This window comes from Buteo buteo, chromosome 23 (genome assembly GCF_964188355.1).
Source record: "Buteo buteo chromosome 23, bButBut1.hap1.1, whole genome shotgun sequence".
Taxonomy (NCBI): Eukaryota; Metazoa; Chordata; class Aves; order Accipitriformes; family Accipitridae; genus Buteo; species Buteo buteo.
The window spans coordinates 11,923,985-11,938,378 of record NC_134193.1 but is presented as its reverse complement, the minus strand read 5'-3'; the positions used below and the strand labels follow the sequence as shown (position 1 = coordinate 11,938,378).

At 46.2% G+C, this 14,394-nt stretch overlaps 1 protein-coding gene across 16 annotated transcripts in view; it reads left to right on the top strand.

Annotated features, from left to right (window-relative positions):
* Positions 1-14,394, top strand: part of ZNF618 (zinc finger protein 618) — a 165,856-nt gene that overhangs the window by 72,770 nt on the left and 78,692 nt on the right. For all 16 annotated transcript variants that reach the window (XM_075055223.1, XM_075055222.1, XM_075055221.1 and 13 more), the window contains one exon: positions 13,745-14,001. In XM_075055223.1, coding sequence (XP_074911324.1) covers positions 13,745-14,001 — 257 coding nt within the window. The remainder of the gene's footprint in view (positions 1-13,744; positions 14,002-14,394) is intronic.

The following is a 14,394-nucleotide window of genomic DNA, read 5'->3' as shown; positions in this document are numbered from 1 at the left end:
GGAGCGCATTGGGTGCTCAAGGGGGGCTCAGAAGGGACTCTACTGGTAGATGGCATCAGTAAGTGACGTGGGCTCTTGTGGATGAGGCATGTTGCCTGGGGATCAGTTACCCCGCTGCTGTCTACTGGAAAGTTTCTTGAAGCTTCTTCTGAAGCCCCTTCTGCACATGATGGACCAGATTCAGTATCACTTGCTGGTGTGAGTCTGCGTGACAGTCCTGGAGGGCTTGGAGGGACTGGAGGGCAGTGTGGGAACAGTGTTGGGAGCTGCAGACCTCGGAGTAATCGTTGGGAGCCTCCATAACGCTATTGTAAAACTAACTACTTACAATAATTAATGTCAGCATTCAGATGGTGGGCTCTGGATCTTGACAAGAAATAATTGAAAAACCAAATGTGCAATTATGTCTGACAAGCAGCGTGTGCTTTTCTTGGTCACCAGAGCCTTGTGTAGTCATGTGTTAGACACGGTTTTATATAATTATTATTGTTTATATGGTGGGTGTCAGAGGAAGGAAGAATTTTAGTTTCAAGTCCTCTGTTGGCTATTTATTTTAAAGTCATTAGATTTGTTTTCAGACTTAACTACACTTAATGTGCGAGACTCCTGCTGAATAAATCAGACCCTGATATAGGAACTGCATCTGTTTGTGGAGGGAACGGAGCCAGCTGGAAGCTCAGCCCCCGTCTGCACCAGGGCTGTCACCAGCCGGGGAACCCGCTCGCAGCACAGATGTAGCTGTGCAGAAAAGCATGCTCCGCTCCCAAAACAGAGGTAAAATCCCAGACCTTCTAGGGTTATGAGCTGGCTGTGAGGGCACGGACGGGTCTCGTCTTTATTGCAGTGTTAACAGCCCTGTGGTAGAGGTCCCGAAAAGGGTGGGAGGTCTCTTGGAAGTGGAGGTCCAGCAGAAGGGCTCTGCGGTGCTGGCCTGGAGGGAGGCAGAGTGCTGTGCAGGCAGGAGTGTTTCCAGTGGGTCCTTTAGGCTGGGGCATGGATGTCTCCTACCTCTGACGTGGTTCCCTGATACACCAGACCAAGCTGTGGTGCCTGGGTAGTCTGGTTGTTTCACTCTCTACTTTAGAAGATGTGACTTTCCAGCTGGAGGAGAAGGTACTGAGGAGCGGTCGCACCTGCTTTCCTCCTTCTCAGTTCACCCTTCTCCAGCCTCGCTGGTGGCACTTTTCCCTCTCCTCCCCACGTTTGCAGACATGTCCTCCCTAGCAGCTCGTGTAACCCAAGGGAGGCTCTGCCCTGGGATGGTACCAGCTCTTCTGCAGGCTCCTCTCCCAGCTGACCAGTCCTCACCAGGTTCCCAGCATTCGGGGAGGACAACCTCCATGCGTGCCCAAGCTGGAAGCTGTGGTCCTCCGAACCTTGGGAGAGGGCTCCACACCCTGTGGAGGGACAGGCCAAGGGCTGAGTGTTTCCAAGAAGCAAAATTATTTAAATTGTTTCCCCTTTCTTTAAAAGGCCACCTGTGGGATTTTCAGTCCCAGAGCTCTTCATAGAGCTTCAGACTCATCCTGCGTCAGAAAGAGAGAAAACTATTAATAATTAGACAAGGTGTTTAATAAGCTGTGGTGCTCTCTGAAGAGTTCTCACCAGCCGTCTTCAAAAGGAAACAAAAAAACCAACCAGCACAAAACCCCCCCAAAAGTCCCCTCTAGCCAATTTAAGGGAAGTGGATAGTTGAGTTCTGTACTGCAACCAGCACAGAAGCTGTGGGAAACCCAGGTGGGTTTCCTTGAAACCCAAAAGAAGGTCAAATGTATGCATACAAAGAGACAACAGTGCTCAGACACATCCCGGCTCCCATGGGACTGGCATATTTTCTGTGTAATTCACACTGATTTGCCAAACACCAGACCTCGGAGGGCTTTGGATGGCATGAGGTGGGGAAACGTCCCTTTCTGGAGCTGTAAAGTACTGAGTTGCGGTAGCTATAATGCCTTCAGCAAAGCTGAGTTACCAGGAAATTGTTTTCCTTGGGTCACCCCCTCTCCTGGCCAGCTTGGGGTTGTTCTGATAATGGCATAGAGCCTCATAACTTGTTTACGTTAAATGTATGTATATCTCCAGCAGCAGGACATCTGCCACCTCATTTGTATCACTCCCCAGCTGGAGAGTTTTCCCAATATCAAGGTCCTGTGTCCTTTTCTGTCTGTCTTTTCCCATTGCTCACTTTATCCCATTCATCTTGCGGCCGTGCCGTGCCATGCTGCCGCCAGTGGGTCAGTGGCATGGTCCAGCATAGGCTCCTTGTGGCCATGTTGGGGGACCTATGGACATTTGTAGACAGTTGTCACCCCCTCAGTCATTTCTTAGTCAAGCAACATCGAGCTCTTTCACTGATATAAATAAACCCTTAATCTATTCTCTTTGTTTTTCCCAGAATTTCTTTGTTGACATTTCCACGCTTGAAAATTTAAAGACGCTGGCAGCTATTCTATTATCATCTTAAATTTAGTTTTAACCTGCATCATTTGTATGTCGCATTTTTTATCTAACTGAATTCTTTTGCTTTTGGCAAACAGTGCGCTTTTGTTTTTTGTTGGATAAGCCAAATTTTTTTTATATTTGGTTAGACTTTCCTCTTCAAACCATCCTCAAGATATTCCTAATAAGGGCTGAAGGGAATTTGTTTTGCTAATACCTTAGGAATTCTTTGTGGCTCTTGACTATTGTTCTGGTTTGTATTTTAATGTTTAATTTCTAGAGGAGAGGCAGGCTGATTTGGTCCTGTAGTTTACCTTTTTTGAAGGATTTGGAGCTGCCAAGCATCCCTTGAGGAATGCACGCATGATTAAATTCCCCTTACACTTACTGAAGGAGTGCTTGTTGTCAGGAAAGGTTGTGTGTTTTAGTAGACCAAGATAATTGCAAAAATTATGCTGCTTTTTTTGTTTGTTTTCCGTGGATTTGAGCACTGACACCACGCCACACCATACCACCAAGTGTTGCATTAGTTATTTTGGGGTTTTTGAAAGCTGTTGCCTCTGTTTATAAGAGCTGGCAGCCTTTAGAGGCAGATAGTGATCCTACTTGAGGCATCTCTCTTCTAAAAAGCCTTTATGTCTTTCTAAATTTATGAAGTCCATAACAATATTGGTATTTATTGAGCAAATTTCTTCCAGGAAGACCTAAATGGCAGTTACTGTTATACTAATGCCTGCAGAAGGATGTGGCCTCATCTTCTGATTTCAGTTTATTTTGGGGGGAGAAAGCAGAAAACTTAAATGAGTCCCAGATAAGGACAAGGTTTTGGGCTGCTTCTCTTGCCTCAGAAATTTTCTTTGCATGCCCAGTTAGTGTCATGTCCCGAAATCTAATTGCTTGATTTGGAGCACAGGCCTCACAGCCTCTGAGAGTTGCACATGCATTCTGGTTAGCTTCATCTTATTTTGGTCAGTTTATAAGTGATCAGTGCATTCAAGAAAGTCATGTATGGCAAAGGGTGGATCCACCAGCCTTCTGAAAAAAAGCAACCAGTCAGCCAAGGATACAGCCTATAGAACCACGGACAAAACAAGTACAAAGATTTGAAGTAACACTTGCAACATAGCAGTGACGTTGAAGTACTTGAAGCGTGAGGTTCATATGAGCACATTGCATGTGGAAGATGCCCTGAAGCTCTGACCAGCTTTTTCTTTTTTTCTGTTCAAGCAAGTCTTCGCTCCTCTACTGCTGGTGGAGGAGGGAGTACCCATTACTTAAAATAACTTCAGAGAATGAGAGAAGAGGTTTTTCCTGCAATGTTTGCCTTCAGAGGTTAAACCCACATTTTGAGAATGTGCCATGGCATCTTGGAAAATGGTAATTGTGAAGAGAACTGAAATCTCCTGGTGGAACACGAGTGACCATGAACTCCTTGTACAACTCTGTGACCAAGAGAAAATTTGGATTTCAGCAGACACATGCACCAGCATGTGCAGCCACCATGTGTGTTATTAAGGGTGCTGGCATACTTTGTCCTGCTCCGGTATCCATGCTTCGAAATGTGGACAGGGTCCCAAATGCTCATGGAAAGAGTCAAGAATTAGAAGGCGTATTTTAGCACGTATACAGTATACATTAAGGAAGTGTGTTTGCTTTGCTTCATTCAAGAGACAGCAGAAGAGGTTGTTCCCTCCTATGGTTGGGTGATTCCTAGTAACAGAATCTCTTTTCCAGCCAGCCAAGTGGATTCTGGCTCAATGGCTGGAGGCAGCAATCCACGCTGGAAGTATGGTGCCTGTTTTGGAAAATAACTACTTGGAGGAGAGACTCAGAAACGTGGTGGTTACTCCAGCACTTTATGCATCAAAATCAAGACAGCCTTTATAAAAGAGGCACTGGCTCAAGCTGCAGACATAATGTAGTTTGGAGAGAGGAACAGCTCTGTGAGCTGTGACACAGGAGCTTGGGTTGGATGTGTCACTTAGTCTCTGTGGCTTTCAAGTCTTCAAGGAAACATCTGAAAGCTGAAGCAGGAGGCATGGAGACTAGAAGAAAAGTGCTCAGCTGTAACACTGGAAAAAATAGCTCCCATCTTTTCCCTCTTTGAACCCTGAACTTGAAAATCTTTTGCCGAGTAATGTCTGCGAAAGAGGTGTCCCTGATGAAGGACACCAGTGGGTTTCTCTGCTTCCTGACCTTCTCCACCTTCCTCCTCCTGGTGTAAGGCACAGTGCCCACGCAGCTGGGCTGCCCCAGGGAGCAAATGAGAGCTATGGGAAGGGGTAGGAAGGCCACCAGAAATAATTTATCAGACAAGCAGATTTTAAATTTACATCTTTCTTTTTCTGTCTCTGCATCATCTCCATGTAAAATGAGAGTTCATTTACATCTGTTTGCCCATTCCACTTCCCTTAGCTCCTGTCATGACAGGAACCTTCTGGTTCTTTTAAAACCATGGCAGATGTGTAAATTGAGCCCAGTTTCAGCCTCGTCCATTATTTGCTTCCTTTTCTTTCTGACAGCTGAGGCCTTTTGATTTGGCATGGGAGGAGCCAATGGCACGTCGGTTTCAAGAAGATAAGTTGTAACATGGTACTGATGATACTGTCCTGGTGGGCTCTCCAAAGCATGTTCCCTCAGGTGCCCACTGCACCGTCCTCATTACTGTGCTCTTACAAACCTCTTGGGTCCTGCAGACCAGAAGAGCGTACCAAGGACTGTACAGGAGTGTGTTTCAGTAGTGTAAATGGGCACACAGCATGCTCCACCAAGGGGGAGTTGGATATCAACATCCTTGATATCATCCAAGGCATTAGTGATGTGTCTCTGGTTCTTCCAGCTTGAGTGGTGTCCAGGAAAAGACTGAAGATGCTCCACATTTGCTGCTGGGGTGGAAGAGCTTTGTAGGTGTTGATTCAGAGTGGTATGTCCTCCTCCACATTTGTTTCCTTTTCCTCTCCTTTTGAGGAGAAAATACACAGGAGCTGTTGTTGAAGACTGATTCTCTACTGATCTCACTTTGCCCCTCCCCAAAAGCTCAGCAGGATGTGTGCTATAAAAATAGCCTCATTAGAAGCCATCTGAGTACATATGCAATCGCAGATCACTCAAAAGGGAGCACAGAGCATGCATGTTTCTGTTGCTGTCTTCAGAGAATTACATGACAAATTATTCCTAGCTGGAAGAAATGTCCTTTTATAATTGGGGTTTTTTCTCATTCTTTCATAAGGGAGGAGTGTGTGTTTTTTAAGTAGCTTTTAGTCACTTTCATAATTTATGAGAATGCTACTCCACATCAGAAAAAGCAAACTGCAAATGCAAGTTTCTTCTGGCTGCAGCAGCTGACAGGCCCCATTTGCTTTCAGTCATTGCCAGTTCTGCTTATCACAGCCAGAAAGAAACACTCTCCAAAGGTGAAAACAGCACCATATCGCAGCTCTTCAGTTTGTTCCCCCTTTTCCTCCTTTCCTTCTTCCACAGGAGACCAACTGGAAGGGGGGCCGCTAGCTTCATGGGCAGAGTGTTACCATGCAGAGGAGACCAATGTGAAGAGTCGGCTGTTTCCTTTCTGTCCTTCCATCTGGAAGAGCTCCTTGCATTGCCCTTGTGTTGCTCCTTGCATTGATGCTGGTGAGGCATCATCCAGGCTACTCAGCTTTATAGCCAAAGCTGGACTTCTGGCACAGTCATTTGTCCATGTTGTCTTGCTGCATCATCCGTCTGTGCTAAAGAAACGAACTATCATGGGTGTAGGACCAAGGGAAGCTGTACCTAAATGGGTCCAAGAACCCATTTTTACCCCTACCTTTCCCGTTCCCCACAATGAGTCTTCATCAAGGCCTCCTTAAATCTCTTCTGCCTTCACATGCTTGTATTTGACATGAAAGTGGCCGTAACGTCATCGCAAGATGAAAGTCTGATGATCAAAGCAGGCAGCAATGTTGAAATGAGCATTGTGAGATGGCAGAGCTGGTAATGCAGTAATTGGCTATGTGGCCTACTTAGTCAGAGGAGTGATACATGCAAGTGCAATGTTTGTTTGCCTCTTTAATGTTTAAAATCCATAGAGTCTGTTCTGGAAGGTGAAACAGTACCTCACCTGTAGGAGCAGCCAGGCATGCCATTGAGTGACGGTGTGAGCAGTGTGTGATCCCAAGGCTTCTGCCTCCTATACTCGGCAAGGAAGAGCCTCTTGGATTGCTAAGCTCCACAGCTCAGTAGAGACAAGACATTAGACAGTAAAGGAGGTTGGTATTCCTCAGGAAAGCTCAAAGACATGGAGAAGAAGTTAGATGCACCCTGTGGAAGGAGGTAGGGTTTAAGCCAGATGTACCTGTGCACTCTGCTAATATCTGGTCTGATTTCTCTGAGAAGTTTTTGTCCTATGCAAACAGTGCTTTGTTTGAAGAATGTCCTCTTCCCAGGGAACATCATTCCATCGATGTTAAATGCAGGTTGGACCTGCAGAGGGAACTGCAGCTGATCCCTGGAAGGCCACACTTGAACACTGTAAAATTGCATTGTTTCACCCAGAAAAGTGGTGGCATGAGGCTGGGGACTGCGCTCAGAGCCACCATGAGAGGGATGGCTGCAGGTCTCCAGGAGTGGGATCTGACTCATGGTAGGTTCTCCCTTGGTTCATGTGCGCTGCTGTCTCCACCAAGTGGAGACTCTGACCACATCACTGTTACCAGTGTGTTACCCAGCAGTGCCCCACAGGAATTCAGAGGATGGGGCTGATCTCTGTGTTAGCACAGTGTGAGCTCTGTGTCTCGTGACTTGTGATCACAGTGCTCTGAGACGTGGTCACTTCATGGTTTGTGTTGGGGAGTACTTCTGCTTCCAAGGACCAAGTACCATTATTTGTCTTAGCTGACGTCCCAGAAGCTGTGTAGTCCTCTCTGTGTGCCCCCACCCAAAACCAGTAAGACTTGCTTCCAGCCTTAGGATCTGCAGAACTGAAAATTTACTCCTGTTCTTACTCATCTGCTTTTTGACAACTTTCTAGCAGTTGGGCGTCAGCTCTGGCTGTGCTGCAAGCGGGAGAGGAATGGCAGAACCAGGTCTGGACACAGGTGGTGCTGGGGCCTGATTTCTTCCCTCCACCAGACAGCAGGTTCCCTGTCACCGCGGCTCTCAGGGAATTTCTGGAGAAGAATTGTGTTGTGGATCTGCTGCTGCTTTATTCTCATCTCTTGGAGGTTCTTTGTGCTGCTCGCAAGCAGGGGAGGCAAAATTTGGCACAACACCAAGCAAGTGCAGCGTCACAGGCTTGTGAGGGATGCAACATCCAAGCACCAAAGGGCTGGTAAAGAAACAATGCTTTACTGGGTCACCTCTCTTGGGTCAGCGCATGTGTTCCCTCCTGGCTAGATGCCATGCTTGATGGAGACTCTGGTGAATGGTGTCTTCTAAGTGAAACGAAACCTGGTTCTGCTGTGGCTGTGCACATACCCCTCTCCATCCCATCTGATCTTTGCCAGTGTCATTAATTTCCTTTCCTTTCCCGTTTTGCTCCATTATGTTGGTACTGTTTCCCCAGCCAAACCAGGAGGCTTCAAACTTTGATGTCCCATGAAGGTTGTTCCTTCAGCCCAGCTCCCCCCTGCACCCTAGGGACAATTATACCCAGGTTAGCGCAGCATCGCTTCAGCAAATTGGGTAGCTGAGCTTCAGACCCCAGAAGCCTGGACTGATCCTAGTTTTGCTCTAGCCACAGGAGCACTAATGGGATTTCACATGGGACCAGAAGAAAGTGATGCTAGTTCTTGTTAGGAGCACCGTCTTCTGCCATTGCTGCCACTGCCTTCTCTCCAAAGCTGTGTAGCCCCCAGCAGAGACATTGAGTGAACTTTCTGAGAGCTCAGACCTGCTCCCAGGGGTTTCAGTGCTGCTCCGTTGGGGGTACTGCCATCTGCAGCAGCAGCTCTCTGTCAGCCCTGCACCTCCTGTCCTGGAAAGGGCCCCACCTTACTGCCTGGGGAGCTTTTTAGTTGCAGTGTCCAAGCAGAATGAGAGAATGAACTGTCACTGGACAGTCGCCGTGCGAGTGATGATCACTGCAATGCTGTGCTGTTGGGGACCGCTCTCTGTCACTGCTAGCAAGAGGCCGGTAAGAGTCCATCCCATCGCCTGTCAGGATCTCATTTTGCAGTCTTCAGACGAGTTCTCCTGTGTAGTCTGTCGATCAGTCCTTTGAAGGCTGTAAGGATGGAAGTGAGGAAGATGTTATGCACGTACAGGGAAGGTAGGAGGGGTCCCTTGCCTTCACCTGCTGTTATCAGCAGCAGGTGATGCCCCTCTCATGCATCATATGAAGCAGAGTCTTCTGGCTCCTCTGTCGCCTGCGTAGCATATCCAGAGGAGAGGGAAGGAGGGCTGGGATTGTGTTGCTGTTTGATTATGTTTATTTTAAGGTATTCTGCAATGCCATAATGTTCCTCTGGACATTGAGCTGGAGTGAGTGTGCAGCTAAATTTGGCTAAAGCTTGACATCAGCCAGTGGCTAGAAAATCTCTGTGAGATATGAAATAATAAGAGCAGTGTGAGAACACAGCTCTGCATTCTTAAGCAAAACAGCAATGGCCATGAAAAAGGTAGCTAAAACTGCTCTCAGGTGGTGTGGGACTGATTCCAGCCTGGTGCAGGTCAACAGCAAAGCTTGCATTCAGGGATGGTGTCTCCTGCATTTTGGCTTGCACAGTCCAGACGCTGGGGCCCTCGGTGCTGTGAAACAGGACCTGGCTCATGCAATAAAATGCTGGCACCTCAGGGTGTCAGCAGAGAATGTGTGTCCTGGGGCTGCCATGGCAGAAAGGGGTGGGAGCCAGATACAACGAGGGGATGCTGCCAGAGATGCGAGTATCAGCCCTTCTTATACATATACATGCATATATATGTGCATGTGTGTGTATACAAACACACGCATTTATATATATATATATGTATCTGTATTTTTATAGATGCGTATAATCTGAAAAAAAATCTCATTGCTTATAATTTATTCCCTTTTCACCACCTTAGAGCTCTTTCCCTGGGATCTGAGTGGGACATGGGTCTGTGCAGACCTCTCTGCTGGGTCACTGGGCAGTGCCTGGCCTTGCACACGATTGTAGAATCATAGAATCATTTAGGTTGGAAAAGACCTTTAAGATCATCGAGTCCAAATGGCAAGGGTGCTTGATGGGGAGCATCACGGGGCTGTGGGTTTACCTCCCTGACACACGCAGTGGGTACATCTGTAGCCATTCTGTAACCTGGGTCCATCTGCTGCCTGCTGCCTTCATCTCTCCTAGAAACTGTCTGAAGCCAGAGGAGGTCTCTGTTTGTTGTAAGATTGTTGTAGAAATCCAGTGGTGCTATGTTTTTTATGGTTTTGCTTATTTTGTTTTTGAGAGGATCAGCAGGCTCCTTTCAGGCCTTCTGTACTATGAAATCATGCAGAAGACGGTTGCTAAAATATTTGGGGCTAGTGTCCTTCTGTCCACCGAGTACCTGCTCAGGCTTGTAACATATGGGGCAATGTCAGCAGAATAGTATTGCTTTCAATTAATATTTGCAGGTTTAGGCCCCACCTAGGAGCAGACAGCCCAGCCGGGAAGTTACTTTCTTGGCAGAGATGGATCCAGAAAGTCAATGAGTGTAAAGAACAAAGTTTTTGAGGCTCTATTGGTCTGGTCTAATAATTCATATATTCCTACAGCTTCAGGCCACCAAGTCTGGCCAGTGCACATCTGTACTGAGCCCAGTAACCCGGGGCCAGCCAGATACAGATACTCTGGGTTTGAAGACTTGGAGAGATTTGTTCTCCCTGAGCACATCCTTTGGAAAATGGTTGTTCCAGTGGACCACCATCTGTGCTAATATTTTATGCCTCATTTCAACTGGTTCCAGCTTCCAGCAATGAGCTCGTACTTCACTCTTCCCTGCCAAATTAAGGGAAGATGGTATTTTCTCCCCATGAAGATGATAACATGCTGCAACCAAATAATCTCTTAGTCTTCCTTTTGGCATGAGAAATGGACTGAAGTTGTTTGGTCTCGCAAAGTCATAAAGTATCTTTTCCCAGTCTTGAACCATTTCAGTGTCTCTTTCTTGAATCGTCTCCAGCTTTTCTATTCCCCTTTTAAAAATGAAGGGGCTCGGTCCGTCTGCAGCATGCTGGGACTGGCTTCACTACGGCTTCGTACAGAGAGAAAATTACATCCTTGTTCAATCTCAGGCGCATGTATGTGAAAATTGCATTAGTCCTTTAGGTCAGAGAGTGGCTCAGACCTGCTCCCAGGGGTTTCAGTGCTGCTCCGTTGGGGGTACTGCCATCTGCAGCAGCAGCTCTCTGTCAGCCCTGCACCTCCTGTCCTGGAAAGGGCCCCACCTTACTGCCTGAGGAGCTTTTTAGTTGCAGTGTCCAAGCAGAATGAGAGAATGAACTGTCACTGGACAGTCGCCGTGCGAGTGATGATCACTGCAATGCTGTGCTGTTGGGGACCGCTCTCTCTGTCACTGCTAGCAAGAGGCCGGTAAGAGTCCATCCCATCGCCTGTCAGGATCTCATTTTGCAGTCTTCAGACGAGTTCTCCTGTGTAGTCTGTCGATCAGTCCTTTGAAGGCTGTAAGGATGGAAGTGAGGAAGATGTTATGCACGTACAGGGAAGGTAGGAGGGGTCCCTTGCCTTCACCTGCTGGCATCATGGCTGAGCACTGTGGATGCTGTTTTGTGGGTGCACCCACATTCCTGGGCACGTTTGACTACAGCTGCTCGTCTTGGGCAGAGCCAGTTTACAGAGTCATGGATCCACTGGTGTTGGTGTCACTTTCACAGTCATTGCTCTCCACCCCTCCATGGTTAACCCATAATTTTTAGTAACGGTGATGTTAAATTTAATTCCAGAGCATTAATAAATCTGTCGCACATCAGCCATTTCAGAAGCCCTGGGGAAATACCTCTGCTCAGGAGCAGTACACATTGAGGACAGCATTTTGCTTTGCAGCATGTGGCCCATTGCTTGCTTCAGGCTGTGTAGTACCGATTTGTTTTATATCTGAATGTGATGCGATGCAAAGCCGAGTGCCATCGGAGGTCTTTTACATTCTTACCCAATGTATAATCTCTTCAGAAAGTTGTATCCTTAGCCTCACTGCTAGTTGTATTAGCTTTTAATTTCACATCACTTGGCTTCCGCATTGATTTTTGTGTTGTTTTCTCCAGGATTGGCAAGTACAGGTTGCTGTACCATCTATAACTGAGGCATTTTGCCTTCACTTTAGGTGGAAAGCTGGCTTTCACTGACTGCTTTCACTTTTCTGCCTTCCAGTGGGAATTGTACTGGATTGATTTTGATCTTCCTCCACTGTCCTCACTGGAGGAGGGATGTTTTTTCTCTTCACTCCATGGCTTTTGCTACCTTTATCAGTGTTTTGCATTTCACACCTTCTCAGTTTGATTGATTTGCAATTAGTCCCACCCTTTGCTGAGTCTTTGGTACTTGTGCTCCTGGCTGCTCCCTTTCCCTCAGCTTTAGAATAGGTGCTCAAACCACACTGCTGCCAGGTGAGGTTGATGGACTTTTTGGACATCCAATAGTATTACCATAAAGATGGTCTGGTTTTCAACCATATTTTCTCTGTCTTAATTCATCTTTCTCATTTGTAAAAGCCCTGTATGATTTTGGGAGCATGGCAGGAGGGGAGGATGTGTGAGGAGGATGGGAATGAGTGGGGAGGCAGGTCAAGGCTAATTCTTGCTGTTTAGGGGCTATTAATTGTACATTTCATTCCACAATGAGAATGAGGGGATGAATAATAAAATATCTGGTGATATGATGTGACCGACCCATTTTGAAATAGCAACTACATGTCCATGTAGGAGGTTGTGCAGTAATTATTGCAGATTATTCTCTTCGTTCATCTGTTCCTCTCATCTCCGTCCTCCCAGGATTACCTGCTGGGCTCTTTTGCCTTCAGTTGCAGCATTTTGATTTCTCTACCAGCTCCATAACCAGTATCAGAAACTATTGCAGGTGTTAGTTTTCTAACATTTTAATTCATACTTTGTTCTGTGATGTTCCAAGCAATGGGATTTCCTTCTGTTTCGTTATTGCATGGTCTAATAACTCTCATCCGTAAGTTCAGCCTATTTTTCACTTAATTAGGTCTATTACTTCTGCTTAAAACGTTTTCAAACACCTTCGTCTGTTCCCAGTGTTTACATGATTCTAAATATGTCACAATCTTTAAAAAAATCTCTGTTTCTGGGTAGTCTAAGCTATTGTTATATACTTAGTTCTTCTGATTTGTGCACAGACTGAACCAGCAATTATTTTATCTTTGCATTGTGTGTTGGAATTTATTAATAACTGGTCTTAAAAGCAGGGAGCCCATAATGAGTGGTGGGATGGTGCATTTGGAAAAGGCTCTACACTCTGGATTATTACCTGGTCCTCATCTGTCATGCTCAAAATCCCTTTGCCTTTTGCCACCATATCACTTGTTGACATTGTTTTACAGCTTGGGGGGGGGGGGGAGTGTCCAGTTTCCTTCCTTTTCTTAAGGGGTTTTGAATATTTATTTATTTAGATTGTTTTCTCCCATGAATTTCTATCTTTCTCTTTCCAAGATGAAAACACATACTCTTTCCTTCACCTGTTTCTAAATACATTGGACCCCTCCTTTCTTCCCTCTGCCTTTCCCCATCCGTCATGCTTTCTCTGTCATCTTTGATACTTGCATCTGTCCATAACGTAAGTCTCCCTAAATATCATTATACAACATATGGTCCCTTTGATCATCACCATATATGTTAAATAAGGCCATACAAATACCATAGGATGAGAGGTAGGTTGCTTTGCAGGGTTAAAAGAGAAGATGTGACAGTAGATGAACCCATGGAGAAGTACACAGGGGCAGAAATGGCTCCAAATTAAAAACGTCAGGAGGATGTGGTGTTTCCTCTGCCTGTATGGGCTAGTTTTGTCATAATACTTGATGTCAGGACTGCTCGAGTTGTGCTCCTGGCCTGCTAGGAACAAGGTGAAATTCTGTGCGCTTGTTTAGTGGTACAGTCTGTTTACAACTGCTACTATTGTTTGGCATGATTAAGGTTATTTTCATTACTAGCAAATGGGTTTATTACTTTTGTCTGGTTAAATTTTAATTATTTACCATATATGACAGATACACATACCTAGCCATACTTATTTTAAATAAACTGCATTAAATTAAAGTACCTTTAATTAGGTCCTAGTGATGAGAAAGTGAGTGCTTGACAATGAGGATTCATGTTTTCTCCTCTTTTCCCCCCATTCAGGGAGTGTTTGAAGAGGAGCCCGCACAGCCCGAAAGCGGAGGGCTCCGATTCGGTGACATCTCAGTCCTCACCCAGTGAAGAGGCTGGAATGATGACTGAGGTGAAAGTGAAAACAGAGGTACCAGATGACTATATTGAAGAGGTGATCTGGCAGGATGACACCAAAGATTCCAAGAAGAACATAAAGGACGGGCCAGGAGATGTGCCTGCAGAGATCTGCGTGGTCATAGGTGGGGTCCGCAACCAGCAGACACTCGGTAAGCTATGGGATAATGCACCCCATCAGTCAGTTCCCTGAGTCCCTGGTGTGCGGAGAGGAACAAAGCTCTGGAGGGCTGTTCCTGGAAGCATGGCTCTGCTGGAGGGACCAGAGCGAAGGTGCACATCAGTCTCAGGGTCCTGGCTCAGGATTATTTACCTTCTTTAACTTTTGCTATCTATTTGCATCTGGTCACCCCTGAAGACTCAACCAAGATCAGGGTAACTGTAAGAAAAAGCTTATTATCTTCTTTTGACGTGTTAAATGACTTGCCCATCAGTCAAATGCAAAATTTGTGGTGAACCCAGGGCTGGTGGTAGGTATATTGGGCATAGATGAGGAGGCATTCAGGAGGAAAGCCTGAGAAACCGTTGAAATGTTTTGAGGAAAG